The 16,930-nt window shown below is 33.8% G+C and overlaps 1 protein-coding gene across 1 annotated transcript in view; it reads left to right on the top strand.

The window, feature by feature from the left end:
• Window positions 1–16,930, top strand: part of FAM168B (family with sequence similarity 168 member B) — a 40,316-nt gene that overhangs the window by 12,189 nt on the left and 11,197 nt on the right. The window contains exon 3 of the mRNA XM_044666658.1: window positions 4,483–4,566. Coding sequence (XP_044522593.1) covers window positions 4,483–4,566 — 84 coding nt within the window. The remainder of the gene's footprint in view (window positions 1–4,482; window positions 4,567–16,930) is intronic.

Here is a 16,930-nt window from a genome sequence, read left to right on the forward strand (position 1 = left end):
TAGCCAAGAAAGCTAATGTAATTTTAGACTTCATTAAGAGAGTTATAAGGAGGTGATAATCCCAATGTAGTCTGCTGTGGGAAGACCAATCCTAGAATCTTGGGTTGTATTTTCTCTTTAAATTTTCAGGACCGAAAAAAAAAATTTTTTTTTTTCTGGACACTACTCTTTGGTTTCCCAACTTGTGTGACTGCTTCTTCACAGTCTCTTTTGTTAGATCAACTTCTGTGTTATGCTCACTAACTGTGGTGATCCCCTAAGACTCTGGCCTGGGCCAGTTTTTCTTTCTGTATTGTCGATTTCACTTGTTGATTTCATCAGCACCCATTGGTTCATATATTATCTCTGTGTGATTTCCACATCCATATTTGCAGTCTGAGACTGTAGCTGGGGTTTCATTCCCACATCAACTACCTGGTGAACGTATAGAACTAGATGCCTCCTAGGCATCTCAAACTCTCAGCATGCCTAAAATAAACTCATTGCTTTCCCCCCAAACCCACCATTCTTTCAAACCTGTATAATATTGTTGATGATTACTATGCTTGACAGTAATAGAGAATTTCTAGATTCTATCAAGACTCTTCTGTAGGAGTTTCCTGGTTCCTTGAATTCTAGTGCCTTCCCTTTTAAGATTAGTTCATATCTACCTTCTTGTTCTCCTTCCTTTTTTCCCCTAGAAGGTAAACCCTGTGCATGCAAGAATTATTTGTGATTTTTTTTATGTCCCCAATTCTTAGAATAGTGTAGCGTTTGATACATACATAATAAGAAATTAGTAAATATTTGATTCATTAGGAGTACCACAGGTACCAGATGCTGGTAAACTTGAAAGTGTATAGTGACAGGGGTCAGCTAGGTGGCTCAGTAGAAAGAAAGCCAGGCCTGGAGATAGGGGTCCTGGATTCAAATGTGGCCCCAGACACTTCCTAGCTGTATGATCCTGGGCAAGTCACTTAACCCCAATTGCTTCACCTTTGCTGTTCTTTGGCCCTAGAAGTGATATCTAAGGTAGAAGGTAAAGGTTTAAAAAATAAAGTATATAAAGACAGGTAGTCAGATGGCAAAAGGCCTCAAGTTCATGTCACAGGAAGATTAGGTGAAGAACCTAGGATCAGTTAGTTTTCAGAAGAAAGATCTTACAGAAGGGGGAAGGTGTAATGGCTGTCTTTAAATATTTGAAGGGCCATTGGGGAAGATGGATTGGTGTTCTGTTTGGCCCCAAAGGGCAAAACTAGGACCAATGGGTAAATCTGGCTGAGGCTTTTCCTTTCATTTAGGATGTAAGGGGAAACACATTATCAGTTCTAGTTATCCCAAAGTGGAATGGATTTCTTTGATCAGTTTTCTTTGATCAAATTTCTTCACTCAGTTGCATTCCCCCAGTCAAGGCTGAATGGCCAAGTAGAAATAATTCTTGTTCAAATATGAGTTGGATGAGATGACTCTGTGGTCCCTTTAAACTCTGAATGCTAGAATTCTGTGAAGAGGAAGGACGAAAAGCACTGACTGAATAATAACAATAAAATTCTTAGAATACTTTATGATTTACAAAATGGACTTTGTATTATTTTATTCTCAAAATAACTCTTGTTAAGTAGATTTTTATAACTATTATCATCCCTACCTTACAAATGAGAAAATGTAGATTTATAGATAGTTTAGTAATCTGTTCAAGGTCAGATCTCTATTAAGTACCTTGCATTAGAACTCGGCTCAAAAAAACCTCTGGTTCTTTCTATCAGTCTTGATACCCTGCCTCCTCTCTATATATAGAATGATTTTGAAAGTGCAGGGATTTTAGAGAAAATATTTAAGTGAGGAAAAAGAGATACAAAAGGAAGATTATTGTGTAGTTTTATATTTTAAGTTTGAATGGGAATGTGGATGACACTTTCCTAATGCAAATTACCAAATGGGGCAAGATTTTCATAATAGACTTACCCTTCTGTAGACCAGTTATAAGTCTTATTTTCCTAAAAGCAGGGTATCTGATAAATTATTAATTTGTCTTGTTGCATCTTCTATCTCTAAGAAGGTAGAGAAGCAAAGGAAGAAATGTTATTTTAGATTTAATTGAGCCAGCCAACAATTGTTTAGTGATACAGTATTGGTGTGGGGAGTGACTTATTGTAGAATTCATAATAGCCAGAGAAGGGAATGTTAGATGGATACGTATGTAGACTTTACTAAAACGGTTTCCAAAAAAATAGGGAGAAAAAAATTATATGATCTTATAATTAGAAATTTTAAAGGGATGAGTCTAAAAATAAAATTGACAACTTTGTAACTATACATAATCTTGACAAGAGATGAAAGGGGGAACCATTTTAAGAAAGCATTGGCTATATAAGAATAATATAATGATACATAGGGCACATGCAAAGTACAAATGCAGAAAAGTATGAATGTGAAAGAATAGATCCAGTGAGGCTAAGGCCCTGCGTGAATGAAAAACTGCTTAAAACCTCATAAAAAGGACTTTTGCATATGTTTGGATCAAGAAGAAACAAAGGTATATGTGAGTAGATGTTAAAAGAAGGGAAAACTCTAGTTATCTGTAATAGTTCCACAATTCTTTTTCTCTTCCACATTTGAAAAATTCTTCCATTCTATCACAGTTGAATATTGATGATGATACTAATAATTGCTAGGATTTAAATAATGATGACTTTGTGTCAGGCAATATGTTAAGTGTTTACAATTATTATCACATTTGATTGTCATAAACAATCATCCTGGGAAATAGAGGTTATGATGATCCCCATTTTACAGTTGAGGACATTGAGCAGACAGAAGTTAATAACTAACTTGTGCCTAGTGTCACACAGCTAGTAATTGTCTGAGCCCTGATTTGAATTCGAGTCTTACTGACTTTGGTCCTAGTGTTATATCAACTGTGCCACCTAGCTCCCCAGTCTATTGCTACATCTATTGATCCTACCATTGAAATATTTCCCAAATCCACACCCTGCTGTATTTATTTCTTCTACCACTACCTTAAATCAGACATGAATACTGAGTCTAGTTAGAGTCACTAGATTTACCTTTCTAGCATTCTCAAAATTGCATGTCTTCATGTGTTCTATATAGCCTTTTCAAATTGGACTTGAACCGACATTCCCTTTCTGTCTTTGAGCATTTGTTCTTACCCTATCGATACCTTGAATGTTCTTATTGGGTCATTAATTTCAGGAAAGCTTAGAGATTATCTTGTCCAACTCCTTCATTTTGCATATGAAGAAATTGAGGCCCAGAGAGAGGGAGGTGTGAATTGACTTAAGGTTACACAGGTAAATGGTAGAGCCAGCATTCTCCCTATCTTTCTTATCCTATCCTCTTAATATGGAACCATTCTCTTTTAATTCAACATGTTTATCTCTTTACTATCAATCTTTAGGTAAATGACTGTATTATGTACAATAGGTGATTAATAAATGTTGGCTAACTTATTCATTAAGGAAAACTGTTCTTCTAATTGGAAACAGTAAAATAAACTTAATCAAGAGTTCTGTTCTCCTAAGCCCTATTATCTTTCAACAAAAAGAAATGAGGAATTGTGACTTTAAGGGCTGCTCTAAAACATACTTGAGAAACTGTGAAGAATGGTAAAGTTGCCTAAAGGTCGAAGATCGACAAATTTCATTCCAATTATTTTTTTTTCTTTCAGTTATTAAAAAAAAGGAAAGAAGTTAAATTCGGAAAATTCCAAACCCTTAAATTTGTTAATTCCAATGAAAAATCCAGAATGGATTAAACATATAGCTTGTAATTATTATAGAAAATAATGGGGGTCTAAATGGGTCTGCTAAATTCAAGTCATCTAAAAACTAAAACCATTTGTTATTTTTTGATTGAGTTATTAGGATGCTGAATATAGAAACTTCAGTTCATCAAATCATTTGACAATGTCTTTCACAGTTTTGTTGTTAAGCTGGTTAAATTTGTCTGCACAATATTAGGTAGATTTGCAACTCTCTGAACCACTAAATCTTAGCAATTTGCCACATTTTTGTTGATCCTGAGATTCCTTTAGTGTCTTGCTTTAATCTTCAGCAGTTGACTAAACCTGTGGCACTTTCTCTGCTTCTTAAAGTCTTAGAAAAGAATGTTGATTTGAACAATGAGATTGTAAGTGAATTGCCCTAGGTCAGATAGTTAACAGATAGTGGTAGAGGCAGGATCTGAATCTTCTAACTCCAAATCCAGCTCTATCCAATCTATCATGCTGCCTCTCATTTCTTTTAGTTATATGTATTTAATCTCAGGCTTAGACACCAGTCTGAACATGGCCCATTACGATTTTGGAAAAAAGACAATAGGGGACTTTGTTTAGTAGCATATTATGTTGTGCTGACTTTATAAGTAAATCAGGCATTTTGGATGCAAATTTTCATATTCTTTTAAGTACATAAGACAATCCAGGTTGTAAAACAACATTATTATTTCTGAGAATAATTGGAAATTTTTTTCCTCCTTCAGCTGGCTTCCCAATGGGCTATGCAGCGGCTGCTCCTGCCTATTCCCCTAATATGTACCCTGGAGCAAATCCTACCTTCCAAACAGGTATGCATACAGATTATTTGTTATTAACAATTTAAAATAATGTTTATCATAAAGTAGAAGAAAGCAAATTGAAATAATGGGAAGTTTTGAGAGACAGTCTTCAGGTGTTTCTGATGGTGGCTTGATACCAAGCTTCAATTTAGTAACTAGGAACAACATTAACTAGTTAGTTAGCATTTACATATAGCACCTTTTTAGGTTTGCAAGATGCTTTACCAAATACCTAATTTTAACAACCCTGAGAAATAAGTAGTGTCATTAATCCCATTTGAGATGAAGTCACAGAACTAATAAATTCCTAAGGCCATATTTGAACTCAACCTGCTCTGACATTAAACCTAAATAATAATGTCACATATGCATGTGTATCTCTACTATAAAAACAAGATGGTTTTGAATATAATTTGAATATAATTATTTTCGATATCTTCTCTATGTTTTGAAAATATGTTTCAGATTTTAGAAATTTATGTTGTAACAAGATTTTTGCACCTTCCGTACCATCTTGGGTATAGCATTTTAATCACAATGGCATTCCTAAATGGGAATTTTCTTGTTGCATTCACATTTTCTCCTTGTTTAACTAGGATGTATTTCATCCATCCAGATTTAAAAAGAACAAACAATACAACTATGTAATTTACCACTTGTCTAGGAATGTTTCCCTGTTGAGGACACTTTTATCTTTGTATCCGCTTAGTGCCTGGCAAGATAGTAGATGCTTTACACATGCTTGTTCATTGATTGATTGATTTTGATCCCACTGCTACTTCCTTGATTATCAGAATGGAAGAAGTTCTCTCCTTCCCTGAGGGTAAGGGCAAAAGAAATCTTTGCTTCTTTATAGTCCATCAATCTCCAGGTTCTATTGGTTCTTCCTTTATGATAGCCCTCACATCTCGTTTTTTTTCCAATTTTTACTACTACCACATAACTGAGATTTATGTTTGTCATCTGAACTAGCATAGTAGCCCTCTAGTTGGCCCTCTTGCCCTCCAGGTATTATCTCCACCAGGGTCATCTTTAACACTGACACCAGATTAATGTGCCTAACATACTCTAGCCTTAACATTCAAATCTCCTTCCATTGTCTGGTCTCCACCTACCTTTCCAGCCTTAGTTCTTAAAATCCTGTATTTACTGCTCCCTGAGTTGTCCCAACTCTTTTCATATCATGTCTTTTTATTTTCTATTATTGTATTTTGATTGCTTAACCTTCCCTGTGCCCCCAATATCTAGCAATATTTTCTCTGTCCATCAAGTCCAAATCAAAGCCAATCTTATTTCTGTGAAAAATTCTATTTCCTCATAATTCATAAAAATTTCACTGCCTATTTATTGAATCTCTTCATTGAACTATTACTCATGTGTTGATATAGAATAAACTCCCTGTGGATAGGAATTCATTTTTGTCTAGGTTTCCCAGGTATGTAGTAGATACTTAACAAATATTTGTTGGATGATTAATTTCTTGTTGATTAATTCTGTGGACCTTTCCCCTCTTAAGTATATTGTCTCTGAAACTAAATTATGAGCATTCTTTGGGCAGGTATTGATGTGTTCTTTGTGTAAGGCCCTATCCCAAGTACTGGGAGTCATGTGAAGGTGAGAAAGAAAAAGGAAGAAAATCAGAGGGAAAAGGATAACATGGCAGAAACAAGCTATTAGCGAGCAGCAGATACTCTCTCTTTTTTTTTTTTTTAAATCTTTACCTTCCATCTTAGAATCAATACTGTATATTAGTTCTACGGCTGAAGAGCAGTAAGGGCTAGGCAATAGGATTTAAGTGACTTGCCCAGGATCAGGTCATAAAGCTAGGAAGTGTCTGAGGCCAGATTGAACCCAGGACCTCCCACATCTCTAGGACTGGCTCTCAATCCACTGAGCTACCTAGTTGCCCCTCAGATACTCTTGATAGAGGAGGTAAAGGAGAGCCATTGAAAAGAGAGAGGATAGAACAGAATTTTAGTTCCATGAGGAAGAGTAAACAATAAGCTGTTCTTGTACCTCAGTGGACCTGAAGTCATAGGAATTTTACAAATTTTCATGTTTGCAATAGAAGAGATACAAGCAACCACTTAGATAGATATATAGTGAATTTCCAATCTTTATATAAACATACCTATACACATATATGTGTGTGTATAGTTAATTAAATAAGTATGAATAGCTATCATCTAGTTTTGTCAACATTTACTGGCTTTGTTTGCTATATATAGTCTTATGTTGATAGGTCAACAAATAAATAGATCTATTTATCTTCCCATTACTATTAAGTTGTGTATTTTAGGAGACCACAGAATTTTAATCCAACTACATGGCAATCCTTCAGATATTTGAAGTTATTTTCACTTTCCTCAAAATATATATACATATTTTTTGGGTTAAATATCCTTAGTTATATCTACTGCTCCTTATATGGCATGGTTTTAGGTTCTTCCCCATTATGGTTACCCTCTTCTGGGCATGTTTCAACTTCAAGAATGTGCTGTCCAGAATTAGACATAGTATTCTGATATGGTTTAATTAGTGCCAAATATAGCAAGGATATTGATTCTCTTGTTAATGTAACCTAAAAGTACACTGCCTTTTTTGGCCGACCACCATCACCTTGCTGATTAAGTGTGAACTTATAGACCATTAAAACTTCTGTATCATTTTCATTTGGTATACTTTCTAGTAATGCCTTTTTGTTCTGTAATTGTGCAATTTATGTAATTTTTAAGCCAAAATTTAGAGCTATTATATTAGAGTTTATCTTATTGGTATCTTTCTGCCAATCCAAATTTACCAGGATCTTATTTGTAATTGTTTTGTCTTGCATTGCCTTAGGTATGTATATCTTTGACCTTTGTGCAGTATAAAAATTTATTAATACGCCACCTATATTGTAAAGAGGTTCCAACCTGGTCCACTTTTTTCAACCCTAATTTTCAAGTAATCAGTTCCTTTTTTAAACTGCTCCCAAAGAATCACATTTGTTTGGCCCACAACTTAAAGCTCATTATTTGAACATTTTTTTTATTGTGGTCAATGAACATCTCAAAAAGTATCTGACTTCATTGAATCTGGGTGCATTTGTCGTCAAATACTTTTTTCCTTAAGACATTTATTTTCTAAGAAAAAAAAAAGAGTACTTTAGAAATAATGATAATTAAGAGTTAGGTAAGAAAAATGACTAAATTCTTAGGATTCTTAACTTTTTGGGAAGGGACATGCACCCTTATGTAGCTCCTTTTGTAGTCTGATATGTATGTGTCTTTTTTCAAAATAAAGTTTTTAATTCATAAAATGTATAGCATTACAAAGGAAAAACTATTGAAGTATAGTTAATCAAATTATTTTTTAAAACTGAACACATTCATGAATCACAGGTTAAGAACCCCTCTTTGAAAAAAAATCTATATAACAGTTGGCCCAGATGGTTTACAGGCTTCCTAAACTGTTCTTACCAGTTAACATTTTTTTTGGATGATAACAGCCTGACAATTCACCTAGAGCAGTTATGGACAAACTATGGCCCGTGGGCCAGATGCGGGGCCCCCTGAAATGTTCTATCAGGCAACACAACATTATTCCTAATCTGACGAGTATAATGAGAAACTTAAAAAGAGTTGCCTTAGAAACAGACTGACAGATGAGCATTTTCTTTCCTTTGGCCCCCTCTTTAAAAAGTTTGCCTATCACTGCTAGAGCCCTAGGAACCTCTCTTACTTCCTTGGTCCAATTTATGATAAAAACACTTTTAAAATAGTTAGACTTTTTTCCCCTCAGCATAATACAAAAATAAAAAGAACCAACATTCTTGCCATTCTTATTTGATATAGTAGTAAAAATTGTAGCAAATATAGGAAGACAGGAAAAGGATGCTAGGATTAACTTTGTAAATAAAAGAGGTTAGTATAGCATTATTTTTGCATGATAACTTAGTGTTTCTAAAAAGTACAACTGTCTAAAGCAAAAACATTTTTAATTCATTTTTAAATTTTGTTTTCAATTTTCATTTCTGTCTGTTACCCATTGAGAAAGCAAGAAAAAAAAACCTTTTACAAATATGTGTAGTCAAACAAAATAAATTTCTACATTACTTCTGCCCACCCCGCCTCCCTCCTTTGAAATTGTGGTAGGTTATTGTGTTGATCAGAGTTCCTAAGACAGAGTTTTTTGTCTTTACAATGTTATAAGTTTTTCTTATTCTGCTCATTTCACTTTGTATCAGTTCATATAGGTTTTCCCCAAACCATGCCCTTCATGATTTTTTACAGAAGAGTCGTATTCTATCACATTCATATACCATAATTTCCATGCATTCCTTAATTGATACAAAATCTCTCTGTTTCCAGTTCTTGGCCACTACAAAAAATACTGCTGGAAACATTTTGTACATATAGGTCTTTTTTCCTTTCTTTGATCTCTTCATGGCACAAACCTATTAATTAAATTTTTGGATCAAAGGGTACTCACAGTTTAATAGATTTGGGGGCATATTTTTTCTCATAGTCCCTCCATCATTTGTCATTTTCCATTTTTGTTTACCCATCTTATGAGTGAGGTGGTACTTTAGAGTTTTAATTTGCATTTCTGTAATCATTAACGAGCTAGAGAATTTTTTTCTTATGGCCAATGATGGTTTGGATTTCTTCCTATGAGAACTGCTTTTGACCATTGGGGGAGAAAAATATATATGTGAGTGTACAACATATATCCTTATATGTTTTAATAATGAGACCTTTGGGGGGGACTTGTAACTAAGATTTCTCCCCCACTTCCAATTTCCTGCTTTTAAAAAAAATTTTTTTTTTTTTAGAACAAAGTTGATGCCAGATGTAGTGGTGCCAGCCTAGAGTTCCTATCACTGGTGGATCACTTGAGCTTAGAAGTTCTGACCTGTCATGGGTCTACTATTTCACACTGTCTAGCATCAGTATAATGAGTCCCTGCAAGTAGAAATCTGCAAGTCTGCCTACAAAAGGGCAAATCAAGTTGGATATGGAGCAGATCAAAACTTCTACCTTGATCAGCAGTAGAGTTTGAATTTTGAGTGGTACTATACTTTCAGCCTGAATGAAATAGGGAAACCAAGTTTCTAATACATAATGCATATATATTTTTATATTTGTAAATAGGTATATATATATATATATATGAATGTTTTTGTGATATATATCGTGTGTGTGTGTATGGAATGAAAGAGATAGACTCCTAATTATTTTCACTATTCTTTCAAAAATTTCATGTAGTATATGAAGATACACACTGGGGCAAGCTGGTTGGTTGTCTGGGACAAGGAGTAAAAAGTAATTGTACCAGGCTTGTTGACCCAGGGAAGGGGTGATACCAAAACTTAGAAGTGATTGTTGGTATTTTCCATAAAAAATTCAAGCCCAGCATGTTGTTATTTTCTACATGAATTTTTTTTCTACAGTACTCCCCAAGAAATGATCTTTCTTTGAATTTTCCATAGCACTTAGAACCTCCTTATTGCACATATCCTATTCTATTTCACATTCTGATTATTCATTAATAGATACTGGCTAAAATTGTGTCTTATTCTTCATAGCCACTTCAGTTGATTCTCCTTGAAAAAAAAATCTGAACCTGTGTTATCATTAATTTGGGGAGCATCAAGGGAATTCCTTTCTTAACCAATGAAAATCAGCAACTATCCCACAATTTAGTCTTTGAGAATCTAAGGACTCTGAAAGATTAAGTGATTTACCTAAGGTCACATAGCCATTAGGGGAAATTAAGGCCAGAGTTGAAACCAGGTCTTTATATGAATTTGAGAGCAACTCTCTCTTAAACCATTTTCTCCTCTTATATTTAACAAGTGCTTAACAATGGTTAGTTGAATTTAGCACATCTAATATATTCTTCTACCCTAGACGGAAAAAAAATAAGGAAGAACAATGAGAATATTAATTCAAAGCCCATGTAATCTAATTAGGCTCTTATATTGCTAGCATTCCTGAAGAATTATTATTTTTCAGAATACTCGATTGGTTGGTTGGTTGGACTTTATGCCTTTCAGTAATCAAATAAGCTAAACTTGGCTAAATTCATTATTCACAAACCATTTGCTAAGTTTTTCATGGTTTGTGATTTATGTCATTGAAGGGAGTAATGATGAAATGATAAATATTTTAAGTAGGAAAGTATGGATATGAAATAAAAATGTAGATTTTTAAGGTGCTGTATAGGGAGTTGTTTAGCTTGTAGGGAATTAATGTTTATTTTTGTGAACTCTTTAAGTTCTTAGATTTTTTTTTAATGCTTTCAGGATTCCTGTGGATCATTAGTGAGAGATAACTGATTTTCTGCAGCAATGTGGAACTAAAGATTAAAGGAGATTACTTGAGCAAATACTTAATTCTAACACTTAAATATTAAAAGGTATGCTCCTGGTGGGAAGGGAAAGGAGTTGTGTAAGTAGAATTCATACTTGCCTTCCATAAACAGGCTAGGCTTTAAATGAAATTGCATGACAGTGGTAAAAATAGATTTCAGGTGAGTGGCTGGATATATGATATAATGGTTGAGGTAGAAAATGGCTTGTTAGTTTTATTTTCAAAGTGTTTTCTTATGCATTAAAGTAAATGTGATGGCTTTTGCTTTGAGGAAATTTTATTTGAGGAAAGTCCTTTCTCAAAATTAATTTTTTAAAAACTGAAAATGAATGTATTATATTAAAATTGTTTTTTTTACCAATATGTAAACTTTTAAACCTACTAAACAAATGGATCTTTAGATGCTAGAATTCTTAATCATAATTTATGTTTAAATACTTAATGAGGGATATGAGATAAATTTGGCATTATCTCTTCCCTTATAGTGTGGATAGTGTAGAAGAGCAGTGCTCTTATTATTTTAAATAGGTTACTCCAAAGAGATTTAAATTTAAAATGATTATTTTGTAAGTGCATTTCTCTTGGTCCAAATTAAACTAGTTATATTTTCCAAGTTTGTTTATTTAAATATGTATGTATTTTTGGCTAGAGCCACTTTTTGTATAAATAAGTCGTAGAATATGACCTACTATTGTGAAACATTGCTTATATAAAATACTAACACTAGCAAAATTTACTAGATGCTAAGTTGGATATTAGAATTAGAACTCCATTTTTCATTACTTGTTGCTTTCTTTAAAATTAATTCAAAAGTTGAGGTTAAAATATATGGATGTTTCTTAGTAATAAAATTTTGGCACATTTGTGTTGACAGTAGGATTTTATTAATCACTGGTTAGTTATTGTGGCATATAGGTAAATCCTGGGGAATTTAGGGAAACTAGTTAAGGGGAAAGGGGAAAATTAGTTAGACTTTGGTTGTAAGATAAATTAGTTCTATTTTATTTTAGTCTTCTCAAACCATGTGGTAGATGTTGCTCTACTTCATTATTGATCTGTATTTGTACACCTTGAAAAGAATTCACTCCAGTAAGGTTAATAATTTTTGAATTTAGGAAAGATGTTATAGGGGACAGCTGGGTAGCTCAGTGGATTGAGAGCCAGACCACTAGAGACGGGAGATCCTAGGTTCAAATGTGTTCTCAGCCACTTCCCAGCTTTGTGACCCTGGGCAAGTCACTTAACCCCCATTGCCTAGCTCTTACCACTCTTCTGCCTTGGAGCCAATACACAGTATTGATTCCAAGAGGGAAGGTAAGGGTTTAAAAAAAGAAAAGAAAAGATGCAGAGAGTGATATAAGTCACAGTTTTTATACAGGCTATCTATATATTAATTTAGGAATCCGTATAATGTGAAATCTGTTTCCAATGAGAAATGAATTTAAATACTGCTGTAGAAACTGTTCTATATTAATACTGACATTTTCTATGTGTATGAAAACAGAAGACTGAATTTGTAGTTAAATGGAAGAAAACTTCATGAACTCTCTTTAGATAGGGAAGAGAGACCACAAGAAAGATCATTTCTTGGGATATTTGATCATCTTGCAATGCATCATAAGCACAGTGCAAAAGGACTTCTTTGAAGATAATCATAGTATGTGCAGCATTTATTGGAGAGGATGAAGAGGTAGAAAAATTCTACGAAGGAACTGGATGATATCCTTCAAACTAAATCAGCATCTATACATTGATATTTGATGGCTTTATTACAAAGGTTGAAGTAAGGAATATGTCGAAAAGTGATTTGTGATTAATCAATGAGAGAACAAAATCTTGTCGAACAAGCTTCTTGTCTGTGTATCATGAGTGCTTTCTTTAAGAATAAAGAAGGTACTGAACATGACTAGCAGCAAATAACATGTTACTTTGTAATATGTGCCAAAAACATGCCATTTTTCTGTAATGGTCACAATTGGTTACTAAGGAGAGTCATTTCTAAATCAATTGTGCCTAAACTTGGATTATCAGCTAGTTAATACAAAGGTTAAAATCAATACAAAACTAGAAGCAAGGATAAGAGGGGAAAAAAACAACCATGATTACAAGAATTCCAATCTGACTTTCCAGATAAACTATTGACATCAAAAAGTGAGACAAGGATAAAAGAAATGATAAGTACTCCAGTTACTAATATTTCCTTTAATATTTTCTACAAAAGTTTGACTGACATGAGAAAACATTACTAGAAACAAGAATGCCAGTTGGTAAAACAGAGAAGTTAAGGACAGTTCCAGTTTAGGATATAAATTCATTTGTAAGATGTTATAGAGGAAGATAGATGAATTATTAAGAGCAATATCAATTCATAAGACAGTGAAGAACAATGGAGAGGAAAACCAGTTGGCTACACTGCTTATGATACAGAATCATAGATTCTCAGTGTAGGGAAAGGACCTCAAAGTGCAATACATACATGAACAGAATCTTTAAATCCCCTATAAGTGGTTATCTAGCCTTTACTTGAAGACTTTCAGTGAGGGGGAATCCATTATCTCCTGAAGCAGTCAATTCTACTTTTACATAGCTCTGATTTTGAGTAAATTCTCCTTACGTAAAACCTAAATGACTTCCTTGCAGTTTCCACCAGTTGTTTCTAGTTTATCCCTGTAAAGTCAAGCAAAACAAGACTAAAGTCTTCTTCTACTCAACAAGTCCATCAGATATTTGAAAACAGCTATTATTTTCCCCTATGCTGTCTCTTTTCCAGGATAAATATTTCTTAGTTCCTTCAATTGGTTTTCCTGTTACATGAACTCATACGTTTTTCTGGGTGCTCTCTATTTAGTTGGTGTTGGCTATATCATTCCAAGAGCATGCATATATTAAACTTGGGGAAAGTACAAGTGATTAAAAAAAATAGATCTGCCAGTATTTCTGTAATTTACTTTTCTGTATTTCTGTAGCAGTGACTTTGCGTTACTGTATTTCTGTAGCAGTGACCATTGAAAATAGAGCCATAGCATTTGGGCTGCCTACAACTCCATAACTAATGTATGATATAAGGAAGTAGAAAAGGCACTTAAGAAATGACATCTGGCAAAGAATTTGGCCAGAACAGACACAGAAAAGAAGCTCACACTAGAAGTGACATGGTTTAGAAAGCATTTAGAGATTGATTTTTTTTTAACTATCTGAATGAGAGGAGGATATTAAATCATTGGGGAAAAGTCCTAGATAGTTACTATTTCCTTCCTATCATTTGTTTTTTGGTAAAAATACTGTTACACACATATTTTCTAAAAATATCTTTGAGAGTGATATGCATGTGTTTTGAGTGTATCTTTCATAAATATATGAGATAAAATAGGTTTTCACAAATGTTTTTTTAAACGAATCCCATCGTCAGCCATATCATTGACTGAAAAGTATAGAAAATACAAGTTATGCCCAAGAATCTTTGTGAAGTTCTGCTTTAAACTTCACTAAGACTCTTGAGACATTCTATACAAGATCCAACTGTATTTGTTGTTGGTTATAAGAAAATATTTGCATCAGTAAAGAATATACAGCTTCAAAGGTTCTCTTCCAACAAAGCATCTCCTATTTATATTCTAAGATCATAAGAAATTCCCAGAGAGATGAAAGCTCTCAGAAATAACTTTCGTCTTTAATCCTGGCATCATTATCAGTTCATATATACAAGATTTATTTACCAAAGGTATTCTTCTCTGTGGTGGAGGATAGCCTTCTCAGAGTCCTTCTCAGAAAAAGAATTCTTTGGTTGGGAAGGTGCTGATTACATCAAGTTTCAGAATGCTACAAGGATGTCTCAGTCAGCTCCATTATTACCAATATCAATCAAATAGTTCATTTAGAAAAAAATATGCCTGAAAAATTCCTGTTGTCACCTCATATTGGTGTCTGAACAGTTCATTTTGGTATTCCATAATTACATGTCTCAGACCTTTTCTTCTTATCAACTCTTATGGATCAGCTCTGAAGATAATTTACACATGTATAAATCCAGATCTCCTATTTGTTCTCCTGTTCTGCATCATCATTTATCTATTTTATATCTCAGACTGATTACCCTTTAGGTATCTCATACTCATTATATATCCTTTTTTTCCCATGTGTTTATGAGAAAGGGAGACAGTAATACATATATGAGATGCATACATAAAAGGGCAAAGATGTACCATATAGCTGATTTGTACATTGTAAAAGGAAATGATTTCTACAACTATTCTAATATTTGGTGTGAATACCCCAAGAAAAGCACAATGACCTCTGGGAACATACCCAACAGGTACTTCTTTCAAAGAAACTATCAAAGAAACTCATTATATCCTAAATAGAACTCATTATCATTTTTCTCACACTTTACTTTTCTTTCTAACTTGTCCAATGCATTCTTCATTTCTACTTCCATGCCTTTGTACAGGTTGTCCCTTATATCTGGAACAAACCTCTTTTTTGCCTCTGTCTTCATATAGAGTTTTTAGATTTTCTCAAAGTTCAATTCTTGTACCATCTAGGAAGCCTATAGTGACTAATGCATACTGTGTGGGACTTTTATTAATGATTGATGAATGAATGAATATTGAAGAGATCATGCAGATGGACATTGAATACAAGAAGAAAGTAGGCTAGATTTGGGCGATTGTGCAGTGTGGCCTTTGGGAAGTTGTGCATTATTTTCAGTGATCCCTAGCTGCTCCCTGATACCTAATTAAATGGCCAAAGGATTACTTATAAAACTGCAAAAAAAAATGTTTAATTCATCTGGAGGAACTAAAGATATTAATGGAAAAAAGTGAGAATAAAGGGGTCCCAGCATTACCATATTTCAAACTTTGCTACAAAGCCATAATTATCAAAACATGGTATTAGGTAAGAAGCAATTTAGGTTTTTAAATCTAGTGCCTAGGCCTTCATTGGTAATAAAGGGCTGTAGGATTGCCCATAGTGTTTGAAGAATCAAAGCTGCATGTATCTCAAAAGATAAAAGACAAGGGCAAAGGAAAGATCAGTGGTGAGTAATACCTTTAACTTATTAGGAAACATATGTGTAGTTCATTGGGTAAGAGCTTTGGATTTGAAGTCAGCAAGATCTGAGTTCAAATCCCACCTAAGATATATATTAGTTATGTGAGTTACTTGGGAATGCTGCCTCTAAGGATCAGGGAATGTTAATACCACAGAGAGAAGCCATATTATTGTACCAGTACCTCCTGGTACCACATCTGGAACATTTGTTTGCTGTTAGAAGCTTTCTTATTTCCACAGATTTGTTGGCAAACATTTGTTCTGCTATACCTCTTGAAGCCCTAGCCAGGACAGTCCTCTCTTTGCATTTCATTGACTTTACTGATAGTTTTTAACTGACAAATTGAATTCTAATTCCACAAAAGTCAGTCCTATGTTATAAATTTGGTTGTCACAGGTGGTAGTAGGTAATCTGATAGTGTGGACCAACAAATAGTCCTTTGTTCATTCAAGAAACATTAACTATTTATTGTAACTAAGGTGCTAAGTGCTAAAAGAAAATTATTTTCTCCAATCTCATTCATACAAGTCTAGTTGACTTTGACTTTCCAACTATTCACTTTCTAAAAATAAGTGTTACAAAATAGTTCATTAAAAGCTAGCATTTGGATGTGTTTTAAAAGCATAATGTTGAGTAGGTCATATTGAAAGAGTAGATGTTTCTTTAGTTTTAAGTGTTTGATGTCCTAAAAAGCATTAGCAACCAGTACTGTATATCTGCTATATTTATGTTGCCTTATACTACTCTTGTAGGTGGAGAAAAGAGGTGAGATACATGAAAACATAATTACTGCCCTCAGAAAAAATTAAATTTAGAGAGAACACGTGTGTGTGTGTGTGTGTGTTTGTTTATAAAACAACTAGCAAAACACTTGGAATGCAATGTCAAGAAGTTCAAATCAATATAACTAATGTTTGAAGATCCTCATTAGATCTATCACTTATGCCTAATGATACTTTTGGGT

Source organism: Gracilinanus agilis, chromosome 3, assembly GCF_016433145.1.
Source record: "Gracilinanus agilis isolate LMUSP501 chromosome 3, AgileGrace, whole genome shotgun sequence".
Lineage (NCBI taxonomy): Eukaryota > Metazoa > Chordata > Mammalia > Didelphimorphia > Didelphidae > Gracilinanus > Gracilinanus agilis.